This window comes from Thalassophryne amazonica, chromosome 1 (genome assembly GCF_902500255.1).
Source record: "Thalassophryne amazonica chromosome 1, fThaAma1.1, whole genome shotgun sequence".
Lineage (NCBI taxonomy): Eukaryota > Metazoa > Chordata > Actinopteri > Batrachoidiformes > Batrachoididae > Thalassophryne > Thalassophryne amazonica.
This window is the reverse complement of record NC_047103.1, coordinates 83,626,299-83,640,339: the sequence shown is the minus strand read 5'-3', so window position 1 is coordinate 83,640,339 and position 14,041 is coordinate 83,626,299. Positions and strand designations below refer to the sequence as shown.

The 14,041-nt window shown below is 41.1% G+C and overlaps 1 protein-coding gene across 1 annotated transcript in view; it reads right to left on the bottom strand.

The window, feature by feature from the left end:
* waca (WW domain containing adaptor with coiled-coil a) overlaps nt 1-14,041 on the bottom strand; it is a 113,374-nt gene that overhangs the window by 56,899 nt on the left and 42,434 nt on the right. Inside the window, 1 exon segment of the mRNA XM_034172104.1 lies at nt 8,815-9,078. Within this exon segment, the coding sequence (XP_034027995.1) occupies nt 8,815-9,078 (264 nt within the window).

Sequence of the window (14,041 nt, the reverse complement as noted above, 5' to 3'; positions counted from 1 at the left end):
GGAGGTGTTGTGGCGCCAAGCCACGCAACGCGGCGGACACAAATGAAGCGACATGAGTGAAGCAATTTTGAGCAATTGCAGCGTTTGTGGCACAATATCACGTCGCGTTGCCCTCCTCCCCAAGTTGAAAAATCTTAACTTTTTCATCTTGTCGCGCCGCGATGACCAATCAGGGACTGAATATGTAGTGAGGTGGAGATGTCTGGAGTTTCACTGAGTTGGATGTGAACATGTCCTGTGAGCAGGACTTATGTCCCTTTTGTCCTTTATTTAATTATGATTATGATAGAGTTTTTGGGGGAAGAGCGAGCAGCAGCCCCTCAGCAGGCAGCGGACAGTTTTTTTTTCTTTTCACGTGTGCGCGAGCAAATCGTCCGTGAAGATTATTTTATTTATTAATTACACAGATGTATAATGCAGCCGGTCTGCTCTGTGTCAGCCTGATCGCATCAGATCTCAGAAGCTAAGCAGAGCAGGATCTGGTTAGTACTTGGATGGGAGACCTCTTTGGAACACCAGCGGCTGTGTGTGTTTCTCCAGGTAAAACTGGAGTTGCGTCAGGAAGGGCATTCGGCGTAAAACTTGTGCCAATTACCAATGCAGATCTGGTTGTATCCGCTGTGGTGACCCCAAACAAAACCGGGAGCAGCTGAATGAACAACAACAACACAGATGTATAATATAACAAATGGTGACTGGTTTATAAACAATTATGACAGAGCTTTTGGGGGAAGAGCAAGCAACAGCCCCTCAGCAGGCAGCGGACAGTTTTCTGTTCACATGCGCGCGAGCAAATTGTCCGTGAAAATTATTTTATTTATTAACTACATAGATGTATAATAAAACAAAAGGTGACTGGTTTATAAACAATTATGACAGTTTGGGGGAAAAGCGAGCAACCTCGCAGCAGGCAGTTTTTTTCTTCAAGTACGCGCGCGAGCAAATTGTCCGTGAAGATTATTTTATTTATTAACTACGCAGATGTATAATAAAACAAATGGTGACTGGTTTATAAACACAATTATGACAGTTTTTGGGGGAAGAGCAAGCAGCAGCCCCGCAGCAGGAAGCAGACAGTTTAAAAAAAAAAAAAAAAATTGTTTACATGTGCGCGCGTGAACGGGACAGGAGGTCCTCAAACTGGGTCCTGCAGAGGCGGAAGGGCCGCTGAAAGTGGCCGTCATCCAGACGCAGCTCCTGCTGCAAATAATGATACTCCCCGAATTGGGAACATCTCATGAGGATGCTGTGAACCCAGGAACGGCACCGCTGGTGACGTTTGTCAGCTTTCCACAACAAAAGAGCACAGCAACCCGCTCCGTGTGATCAAGGTCTGCCATGTTAACTTGTCTGACAACCGGAGCGCGGAATGGAAGCTCCTCCTATTTGATGACGCACTGGGGCGAATTTTAGCAGCAAAAGCAGAGCGACACACTGGGTGATGGTGGCGCATCCGTCATCGAATTTGTGGTGTCTCGTCGCACCCGATGTGAACGTGGCATAAAACATTTTCCTCCAGTTGGATATTTCACACCCATGGAACATAAGAACCATAAAATGCAGATTTAGCAGGATAGAGTTTACATGGAGACAATTTGAAGTAAATTCTTGCCAAAGACAGATTTTGAAACATGATGCAATTTAAAAAAAAAAATAAAAATAAAAAAATAAATATGGAGATGTCAGAGTTTGTATGGTGGTGGTGGCATTCAGACTCCCACCACAAATCACTGAGAAAGACTTACAGGGAGTGTTAGCTTTTCTGTATAAATGATGATTAAAAAAAGTTTGGTCGCAGTTTTAGTCCTTTTTGCTTGAACAAACACCATTTGAATTCATTTCTGATGAGCTCCCAGGAACAGAACAACATTTCATCAATTTAGTTTGTCATCTCAACACGACACGGAGTTCACGGTAAAATGGCACCTCTCACTTTGCCGCTTCATAATGGGGTGGCAGAACATAACATTTATCCTTCAGTGTCTGATCCGAACGTGAAAATGTGAGACTTCACATCAACGGTGGCATCTGAGATACCACAGTTGATATTTTACAAATACGAAGATCATGAAATCAGACTTCTGTCTAAATCTGACACGTGCAAGGAATAAAATAAAAATAGCCCGCAAACATTGGCCACTAGTCACATAACACAACCAACCAATAGGAGGCCATTGTGCACTGCTTTATACCAAGCCTTGTGATTGGCTGCCAAGTCCAGTAAATATCAAAATGGCCAAAAAGAAAAACTAACATTTTGCTTCAATTGATGCATGATTTTGCCGGAAATTTCCACTTTCCCCCCCAAAAACCAGAATTCCGAGAATTTGCGGAAAACTTTCATCTCTGAAGAATGGTTCACAAAGCACACCAAGAAAAAAAACAAGGAAGAGAAAACACGCTATCGCACCGCTACATTGAGGTTTACAACAGTAGGTGAAAGGGTCACCTCCCTGTGCCTTCAGGGGCAGGGGGAACTCTTGTTTGTGCATATGTACCAAGCAGCAGTTTGGAGTATTTGGCCTAATTGGAATCCCTGAATGGGTCCAGTATGGAGCTCCAGTGGGTGACTCCATTGTTGTGCTGGGGGACTTCAACACACACGTGGGTAATGACAGAGACACACGAAGAGGTGTGACTTGGAGGAATAGCCTCCATGATCCTGATCCAAACCCAACCGGTCGTTCGTTATTGGACTTGTGTGTTAGTCACGGACTGTCCATGACAGACACCATGTTTGAACATAAGGATGGTCATAAGTGTATATGGTACCAGAGCACCCTGGGCGGAAGGTCAATGAGTGATTCTGTGAATGTATCATCTGATCTGAGGTTCTGGACACTCCGGTGAAGAGAGCAGAAGAGCTGTCAACTGATCACCATCCAGTGGCGAGTTGGATCACAGGGTGGTGGAGGACTTTGGACAGACCTGGTAAGCCCAAACGGATAGTGCAGGTGAACTGGGAACATCTGGAGGAGCCCACTGTCCAACAGATCTTTAGATCACACTTCCGGCAGCCCTGTGGAGGTTGGGTGCATTGAACCAGAATAGGCAATGTTCAAAGCTTTATGATATCTTATTTCTTGGTATATACCATATTTGCGCCTCTGAGCACTCCATGTGAAATTCTACATGAAGGGGGGTGACTGTTTGCACATACTCGGCCAAATATTACATTTGCCAGACCACACATTTGAATAAAATGTCTGATTTCCTCACAAATAAAGAATAAATCACATCTATGTCTATTTTTCTCTTGTCTTTTTGTTGTTTATTAAATGTGTTCATTGTCAGCTAATGTCTGGCACTTTTTCATCTCAGCAGCCAAAAAAAAAAAAAAGTGACGTGACTTGCACGATCAGCCCACTGACTGGTATATAACACTGGATAGCTCATTGGCCCACACACGCCGTACAAACTGCTGAAGCAAACTGGCGCCAATCTTACCACTCCCAAGTTATGTGGAGGGCACATAGACGGCTTTTTAGAATGTCAGCAATTTGGCGTAATAACTGAGCTGATTCTCTCATTTCCTTCTTTTTGTTCTCCAATTAATGTAACCTTCATCCCTCCTAATCTATGTCTGCCATGATATTATGATTTTGTAATCAAATTTATACAAGTGTTGTGTAATCATCAGCTTTCTCTCTCTCTGTGTGTGTGTGTGTATATATATATATATATATATATATATATAAAACCATCGACATTAACGCTTGTCCGATTGTCCGGGACAAGTGTAAAATGTGATCGGACAAGCAATAGCTCTAAATCGTTGTCCGACCGGGCAAGTTGTTTTCTCATTTACATCACCGCCTGTCTCGCACCTCGCAAGAAAGTGTCTTCGGTTTTTCCCGCCACTCTCCACACAGCAGACAATCAGAAAACATGATAACACAGGGTTCTCCCCAGACAATGGAAAAACAGCGCCACACCATCACTGTTATGACAGCACCATCACTCTGTCCTGCTCTCAGGTTTTTTTTTTTTTTTTAACTGTCCGCTCCCCCCTCCCCCGCCGGCAGAGAGCCGAGCAGAGCTGTAGCAGTGGGGGGGAAAAAAACAAAAAAAAAAAAACTTAGCCTTCAAATAAAAAGAGCTCCTTCTGCTTGCATGGCTCCAGAAATTCATTTATAGGCTTTATTTTACAGTTGAAAGCCTTCATGTTTCCAAAGGTTGCTCAAATACGGTGTGAGAGTAAAGAGTGTCTCACTCCCTCAAAGACACACACACACACACACACACACACACACACACACACACACACACAGAGAGACAGAGACAGAGGGTGTCAACATCAGATATTACACGCTGTAAAAAAGCAACGAAACAATTTTAATAAATGATCATTTTCACGACAGCCTCAGTGAAACAGCAAAGTGTGAAAACTGATTCAGAAAGATTTTTCATCCAGGACTCATCTTTAATGCTGCGTTTACACATAACGCCGACAAGTCACGAATGCCACGAAGTACACATTCTTGGCCGCTGATCACGAATGTGATGATTCGGGGCAGAGGCGTCAGGTGTCCTCAGGAACTGCTGCAACCTGTTACCACGTGTTACGATTAATGGCACGTGTTGCTGGAGAATTATCAGGAACCATTACGCACGGTAAAGAATAGTGTTCTGTGTTGTTGCGCGCTACTGTGCGTAACAGCGCATCGTAAAGTACTGTCACGTTGTGAACGAAGTGAATTGTCTCCACACACACACCTATATTCATCCAACTGAATTCAGATGGCTCCAGTTTTTCAGAAGAACTTTGTGACTGCATGCGTAGTTGGGCTCTGTGCCATGGAGTGGTGCAGAGAGGAGGAGGAGGACAGAGCCAGATGTGTGGCTTCATGCGGCTCTCGTCTCGCCCATTTTCCCAAACATCAGGCACATGCAGCAGGTGGAACACCTGCAGGAGCGCGCTGAAGAGCACTGAAATTAGACTTTTAGCTGACTTGGTGTCAGCAATCAAACTGAAAGCGATGCAGCAGGGTTTAATTGTGCGCACGCTTCTTCCACAGCCGGACTGGAGGAGGTGCAGAGATGTCTGGCTGCACGTGAGGCTCCTCTCGCTCCTCTGGTTGCTCAGACTTGTTCTCCCACTCATCGGTTACAACAGCAGGTGGAACACCTGCAGGAGCGTCCTGAGGAGTTTCAGCAGGAACTGTGGAATGACATTTGGAGCCGAGTTTAATTGCGCACACGTGACAGAAAACTGATTTGTCGTGGCGTGCAGTCAAATGTGACGCCGCGTTTCAGGTCGTGTCAAAACTTGACAGTTTCCGTGTCACTTCGTAATAACACGTGACAGTTTGGGCTCCAAGAACCATCTCAGGAACCACTACAAACGTTGTCACGTTCTATTAAGGATCACTACTCATCAAGACGGATCAATACGCTCAGTTGCGACCTCCACAACGTGAGACGAAATGAGGGTGGTGTGTGACATTCGTGGAAGATTTTTTGACAGGCAAAAACATGCTCCATGAATATCAAGAATATCACGCTCCAACACGCACTATTACGAAACCTATTCAGATGCGTTAAGTCACATTAAGAATGTCAGGAATGTGTCACGAATTACAGAAAAATGAGATTTGTAACAGGAAACATTAGATAACGAACATTGCATTGATCAACACGCTTTTTGAAGAATATATTGAACAGAATGTCTAAACACCAGTCAAACACAAAGCATCAACCCCTACAAGTGTAGAAGTTTCAAAGAAGAGATATGAAGAGAAAGGAAGAGAGAGGAAGATTGTGAGTAGCTGGACACAGGATTATCCGTGGATGGGGCACAAGGAAGAGGACAACACAATATACTGCCATGAATGTTGGGATTTTCCTTCAATTGCAGACCAGTAAGTCATTTTAAATGTTGAAATAAAATAATTTGATTTGCTTTATCAAAAAACATACTGGCAAATGATCATGCACTGAACAATGATGAATTCAGAAAAAAACACAGGAGAGAAGCAGATGCATATTGGACCTTTCTGATATAAATCAGAAAGGTCTTGTCTCAGAGTGATGCTGAAAAACTAATTCATGCATTTATTTCCTCTAGGCTGGACTATTGTAATTCATTATTATCAGGTTGTCCTAAAAGTTCCCTAAAAAGCCTTCAGTTAATTCAAAATGCTGCAGCTAGAGTACTGACGGGGACTAGAAGGAGTGAGCATATCTCACCCATATTGGCCTCTCTTTATTGGCTTCCTGTTAATTCTAGAATAGAATTTAAAATTCTTCTTCTTACTTATAAGGTTTTGAATAATCAGGTCCCATCTTATCTTAGGGACCTCATAGTACCATATCACCCCAATAGAGCGCTTCGCTCTCAGACTGCAGGCTTACTTGTAGTTCCTAGGGTTTGTAAGAGTAGAATGGGAGGCAGAGCCTTCAGCTTTCAGGCTCCTCTCCTGTGGAACCAGCTCCCAATTCAGATCAGGGAGACAGACACCCTCTCTACTTTTAAGATTAGGCTTAAAACTTTCCTTTTGCTAAAGCTTATAGTTAGGGCTGGATCAGGTGACCCTGAACCATCCCTTAGTTATGCTGCTATAGACGTAGACTGCTGGGGGGTTCCCATGATGCACTGTTTCTTCTCTTTTGCTCTGTATGCACCACTCTGCATTTAATCATTAGTGATCGATCTCTGCTCCCCTCCACAGCATGTCTTTTTTCCTGGTTCTCTCCCTCAGCCCCAACCAGTCCCAGCAGAAGACTGCCCCTCCCTGAGCCTGGTTCTGCTGGAGGTTTCTTCCTGTTAAAAGGGAGTTTTTCCTTCCCACTGTAGCCAAGTGCTTGCTCACAGGGGGTCGTTTTGACCGTTGGGGTTTTACATATTATTGTATGGCCTTGCCTTACAATATAAAGCGCCTTGGGGCAACTGTTTGTTGTGATTTGGTGCTATATAAAAAATTGATTGATTGATTGATTGATTGATTTACCAATTATTTAAAATTTTTCCCCAATTATGAACAATCGCAGGAGAGAAACATTATGAGCTATGTCTTGGTTAACAGATTAAAAGGCTAGAGGCTATGCATGCAATATGTAATAAAATTTATTTTTTGGAAATTCAATTTTACCACCCACACAGGAGAGAAGTAATTTATGATAAAGTGTAATTTCAGTACTTCCACAGTAGCATGCCCCCAGATACCCCTAGGTGACACGCGCCATTGGCGTATCTATCGCGTGCCATCGGCAACCAGCTTTTCCTACTTGTCCTATGGACAAAGCTTAATGTCAATGCCTGATATATAGATTGATAACAAAAGTCATGATGGATAATATAGCAATAGTGTATTTTTAATAGTTGCACTGAAAAGAATAAAACACCACTTAACTGGCTACAGGAGAGTTGGTTTTCCCTGCAATGACAGTATTTATTACGCACAACTCTATGAGCTTCAGCCTAATATTAGTAATAAAACTTGTAGCAACACCTAAAGCTCCAAGTAGACCTCATAGATGTCTTAAAATAGTTCATCCAACAAAAACTCAGCATGCGGCTACACACAAGCCACGACACTTATTATTATTAATTATTATTATCTTTGTCTATATGCTGAAATAAGGGACAGAACTCTTCAAATTATTGTTCATTACTTTCCATTACAATCATACTCACAGGTGAAATGTTCATCCACAGCCTTTAAACTGGTGATTTGCACAGTTTACAGCTGCCCATGAAGGCATTTTTTGGCAAAATCAAAAAGAATAAAATTGTGCGTGCCTGGTTAAAGATCAGTAGAAAAGACCGTTCAGAAGTGGTACGTGAGTGGTAATATGGCGGCTGATTTGCTTCAAAAATATTGGCCAATGAGCTATCCAGTGTTATATTCAGATCAGTGGGTCAGCCACAAAGACAATTTACTTCAATTAAACATTTTGCACAGCCTTATATTAAAACTAGAAAATTTGAGAAATCTAGCTCTCATGGAAGCTTCAAAAGTTCCTACCTGTTTAAATCTACGCGACTCTACAGTTAATCCGTTTGTTTCCATCTGTGATTCCTTCTCATTAAGACAATACATCTATCATTTTCCAGTCAGCATCTCACTGAAAACAGCAGAACATCCAGTCTGCCGCTGTCAATACATGAACTCAGTTTTCTCCATGTTCATGTCCCGAAGCGCTCCATGGGCCCACTGTGTCCCACTCTCACACTCAAAAAAAAAAAAAAAAAATCTTCCAGGGAGCAGGAAAGATCTCCTCAAAGTTCTGAACATGCACAAAACTTTCTGATGAACTTTGCAGACATAAACTGACAAGGAACTAATTTTGCAGAGGGAAAAATGACTTTCATCGGACAAAAACTAACAAACTGATAGTATCAGCACAGCTCCTTATGCCGGTATCTTTCCTTGAAAAGTCACCATATGGCTGGGCCTACAAAGCAAGCCATTGTCACAGAACACCACCTGTTTCTTGCACAAAAGTTCTTCAAGTAAGAGCATAGGTCAAACAGAAGTCATCATCACAAGTCAGATGCAAAAGAGACGAGAGAAACATAATGAAAACTCATTTTTTAGTTTTTACAATGGGTTGGGTTGGGGAGGGGGTCACAGAATAAATTTTTTTAGGTGGGCATTTCACCAACGTTCATCAAAAAAGGGGGTCGGCTTAGAATACAGTATATTCATGTTGCTCATTTATTTTAGTTTACTTTTATTTATTCTTTAGTCCTATTTTTTATTTATAAGAACCCTATGTTTGAAATAAAGTGACTGAATTGAATAAATAAGACCACCACACAACATAATATAATTGATATAACAATAAGTGTAAGTGCATTTAATTAAATACCTTCATTGATTTTTGCCATGTCCACGCTGGCATTATTGAGCTGTAGAGCAGTCTGAAGTGCTGGGAGAAGCTGGCGAAGTAAGGTGGGGTCCTGTAGTAGCGGAGGGATGGGTGACTGTAAGACTGGGGACACAGGTATTGTTGATGCTGATGATCCAGGAGGTCCTGTGGAGGGATTCAAGCTCCCAGACCCGGATGATGACGAAGATGACGATGATGAAGACTGGGTCTGGGTGCTTGGAGGCTTTTCTACATGTGCCGACTCTAAAAATAGAGAAATCTTCAATGACATTTCATCAACAAAAGCATTCTTCAATATGAATCTTCTCCAAATTATTAAATAATGTTAGACTGACTAAATACGTTTTGGGCCCACTGTATACTTGAATATTCATATGTTTTTCTATTTTTTTTTTCTTGTAGTTGAATGTGGGTGTGTACAGGGCAGGAAAAGGGGCAGATTCATCGACAGACAATCACAGACTGTATACATACTTGACAAAGCCTGTGTGACGTCAGCTATTGGTTTTTATCGAAATCTGTAACAGCCAAAACTACCACTTTTTTCTGGGTGTCACAATGTTGTGGGTGCTGTCTGCACTGATTCACAATAAACTTTAACCCTCTGAAGTCCACTGACACGCCTCTGCGTCCGAAGTCACATGACCTAATTAAACGGACATAGCACACAGTCCTCTCCACTCCCGAGTCTCTACAGGAAGCATTTAGAGGATGTTATTTCTGCAAAAGGAGGCTCTACTAAATATTGATGTATTTTTTCTGTTGGGGTGCCAAAATTTATGCACCTGCCTCATTTTTTAAAGAATTATTGCACACTTTCTGTAATTCCTAGAAACTTCATTTCACTTCTCAAATACTCTGTCTGCTATATATTTAACTGAAATTGCTGATCCAAACAACCAATGATTTATAAAGGAAAATCATAGAAATCATCAAGGGTGCCCAATAGAGATGAGCGAGTACACCACTATCTGTATCTGTTCAACCAACTAAATTATCTGTATCTGTACCAGGGGGGGGGGGGGGGCTTACACCGGAAGTGGGTGTGGTTTAACCCGAAATAGCTGGGGCTTAAATCAGTATATTATTTTAAGTCTGAAAAGTTGCTATATTTGTTTATTTGAAAACTATTTACAGAACAGCCTCAAAATTGAGATTCAAATCAATGTTTTTGAACATGAATATTCTTAAGTGTATGAATGAATATTTACAGAACAGCCTCAGAATTGAGATTCAATGTTTTTGATCACAATAGTAAAGAAACTATTTATAGAACAAGTTTTTGTTTTATAAACTCAGAACATGAATATTCTTAAGTGTATGAATAATAACAGAACAGCCTCAGAATTGGCATTCAAGGTCGTAGGAAATTCCGAACTACTAACTATGCATGAACAAGAGTCGTCATACTCAACACAACCTTCTTTTTTTAATTTTATGATCAAACTGTGATTTTTTTTCCCAATTCATTTATTTATTTTTACTACCTAATGTTCTTGGCATTTTTTACGCACAAAGTTAAACAATATTGATTAAGATGTGTGTGTCTGTGTATGCATGACTGTCTGTGTGTGCATGTGTGTGTGACTTGTGAGGTTGTTCAACTGACCAATTTATTTTTATGAACTGCAGTGAGAAAGATACTGCAGATACTGCATGCAGCCAAGTTCAATAAAAATATTAATATAGGCTACTTTGTGTGTATGTGTGTAAGTGGTCTGTAAGTGTTTATTTTTTAATGATCTGTGTGAACTTGGTGATTCATACAAACATCCAGTGATGGCAACCAGGGAAATAATATGTCAGCCTTGTTCACTGTATTCTTCTCAAAAGCACCGCATTCTGTAGGAGCAAAGTTTTCCAAGTGACTTTATATCACCAACAAAAACGAAGAGCAAACAAACGGTTAAAAAAATAAATAAATAAATAAAAAACCTGACTGGAGGCTGTGACCGCCTTAAGTTCCGTCTTGTTAAAAGCACCATGTATGACACGAAACAAGTTCACCAAATAACTCTAAATATCAGTCAAACCAAAAAAGAGGCGAGCTGAAGAAAACTTAAGCTGGGCAAGAGTACTGAGAGCAACGTGAGGCAGAAAGCAGCCAAGCACAGAGAGAGATCCTGTGTGTGTGTGTGAGAGAGAGAGAGAGAGAGAGAGAGAAGCTGCAGAGAGACGTGTCTGTGTAGGGAGGGGTGGGCGCTGTGTGTGATTGACTAATCACAGAGCGTGAAGACAGTCAGTTAGCCAATGAGAATTTTCCTTCAGCACGAGCACAGATATTGAGTTTAATTCGGATCATGCTCGTGCTCGTCAAAAATGCTTTCTCAACCCTAGTGCCCAAACTTTTGCATACAACTGTATGTAGTACGGATGGGACCATCCAATCCCAGATCGGTGTCTGGTTCCAATACCGAAGTAATTCAAGTGTCGGAAAATACCGATCCAACCTGCAACGTTTTCTGACACGGATCACCCACTGCGAATCCTCTAAAGTGCTGTTTGCTCTCTGCTTGTTTATTGCTGAGCGGGAGGGGGAGAGGGAGGTTTCTGAAGCCGGGCTGTTTGAGAGAGCTCATGTCTCCCATATCAATAATGCGGCACTGAAATTGAAAATTGAGAAGGAGAGACGGCGAGTGCTGTCTTTTCTCTTTAAATCTATAAAAGTCTATAAAAAAAGATCAAAGTACTCAACAAAACATCAAATCTAGGCTTTCATCTTAGATGCACCTTCTAGCAAATTGCAGCTGAACATTCAGGTCTCCTTTTTAAGAAAATCCTCATATAAAATCAACAATAATGATAATATTAAAGCAGAGAGAGCTCTGGTATCAGATCGGAAAAGTATAGGTATCGGCAGATATCCAAATTCAGGTATCGGGATCGGATTGGAAGTGAAAAAATGTGGATCGGTACATCCACAGTATGTAGACAGGTGTGTGACTTTCCAAATTATATCCAGTGAAGTGAATTTATCCCAAGTGGACTCAATTTATTCTGTAGAAACATCTCAAGGATGATCAGTGGAAACAGGATGTGCCTGAGTTCAATTTTGAGCTTCATACGTGATTTCTTCATAAATTTATAAAAATGTCAAAACAAACAAAAACCTTATTCACACTGTCATTACACAACAATGTCACATTGTAATTGGCAAAGCTTCTGGGGAAAACCCGGTCTTGTTAGGAGAGACGGCATCCATCCCACTTTGGATGGAGCAGCTCTCATTTCTAGAAATCTGGCCAATTTTATTAAACCCTCCAAACCATGACTACCCAGGGTTGGGACCAGGAAGCAGAGTTGTAGTCTTACACACCTCTCTGCAGCTTCTCTCCCCCTGCCATCCCCTCATTACCCCATCCCCATATAGACGGTGCCTGCTCCCAGACCACCAATAACCAGTAAAAATCTATTTAAGCATAAAATTCAAAAAAAAAATAATATAGCACCTTCAACTCCACCACAGACTAAAACAGTTAATTGTGGTCTATTAAACATTAGATCTCTCTCTTCTAAGTCCCTGTTAGTAAATGATATAATAATTGATCAACATATTGATTTATTCTGCCTTACAGAAACCTGGTTACAGCAGGATGAATATGTTAGTTTAAATGAGTCAACACCCCCGAGTCACACTAACTGTCAGAATGCTCGTAGCACGGGCCGTGGTGGAGGATTAGCAGCAATCTTCCACTCCAGCTTATTAATTAATCAAAAACCCAGACAGAGCTTTAATTCATTTGAAAGCTTGACTCTTAGTCTTGTCCATCCAAATTGGAAGTCCCAAAAACCAGTTTTATTTGTTGTTATCTATCGTCCACCTGGTCGTTACTGTGAGTTTCTCTGTGAATTTTCGGACCTTTAGCTAGTGCTTAGCTCAGATAAGAATTATAGAGGGCGATTTTAACATCCACACAGATACTGAGAATGACAGCCTCAACACTGCATTTAATCTATTGTTAGACTCGATTGGCTTTGCTCAAAATGTAAATGAGTCCACCCACCACTTTAATCATACCTTAGATCTTGTTCTGACTTATGGTATGGAAAATTGAAGACTTAACAGTATTCCCTGAAACTCCCTTCTGTCTGATTATTTCTTAACATTTACATTTACTCTGATGGACTACTCAGCAGTGGGAATAAGTTTCATTACAGTAGAAGTCTTTCAGAAAGCGCTGTAACTAGGTTTAAGGATATGATTCCTTCTTTATGTTCTCCAATGCCATATACCAACAATGGGCAGAGTAGCTACCTAAACTCTGTGAGTGAGATAGATTATCTCGTCAATAGTTTTATATCCTCATTGAGGACAACTTTGGATGCTGTAGCTCCTCTGAAAAAGAGAGCCTTAAATCAGAAGTGCCTGACTCCGTGGTATAACTCGCAAACTCGCAGCTTAAAGCAGATAACTCGTAAGTTGGAGAGGAAATGGCAGCTCACTAATTTAGAAGATCTTCACTTAGCCTGGAAAAAGAGTTTGTTGCTCTATAAAAAAAGCCCTCCGTAAAGCTAGGACATCTTACTACTCATCACTAATTGAAGAAAATAAGAACAACCCCAGGTTTCTTTTCAGCACTGTAGCCAGGCTGACAAAGAGTCAGAGCTCTATTGAGCCGAGTATTCCTTTAACTTTAACTAGTAATGACTTCATGATTTTCTTTGCTAATAAAATTTTAAATATTAGAGAAAAAATTACTCATAACCATCCCAAAGACATATTGTTCTCTTTGGCTGCTTTCAATGATGCCGGTATTTGGTTAGACTCTTTCTCTCAGATTGTTCTGTCTGAGTTATTTTCATTAGTTACTTCCGCCAAACCATCAACATGTCTATTAGACCCCATTCCTACCAGGCTGCTCAAGGAAGCCCTACCATTAATTAATGTTTCGATCTTAAATATGATCAATCTATCTTTATTAGTTGGCTATGTACCACAGGCTTTTAAGGTGGCAGTAATTAAACCATTACTTAAAAAGCCATCACTTGACCCAGCTATCTTAGCTAATTATAGGCCAATCTCCAACCTTCCTTTTCTCTCAAAAATTCTTGAAAGGGTAGTTGTAAAACAGCTAACTGATCATCTGCAGAGGAATGGTCTATTTGAAGAGTTTCAGTCAGGGTTTAGAATTCATCATAGTACAGAAACAGCATTAGTGAAGGTTACAAATGATCTTCTTATGGCCTCAGACAGTGGACTCATCTC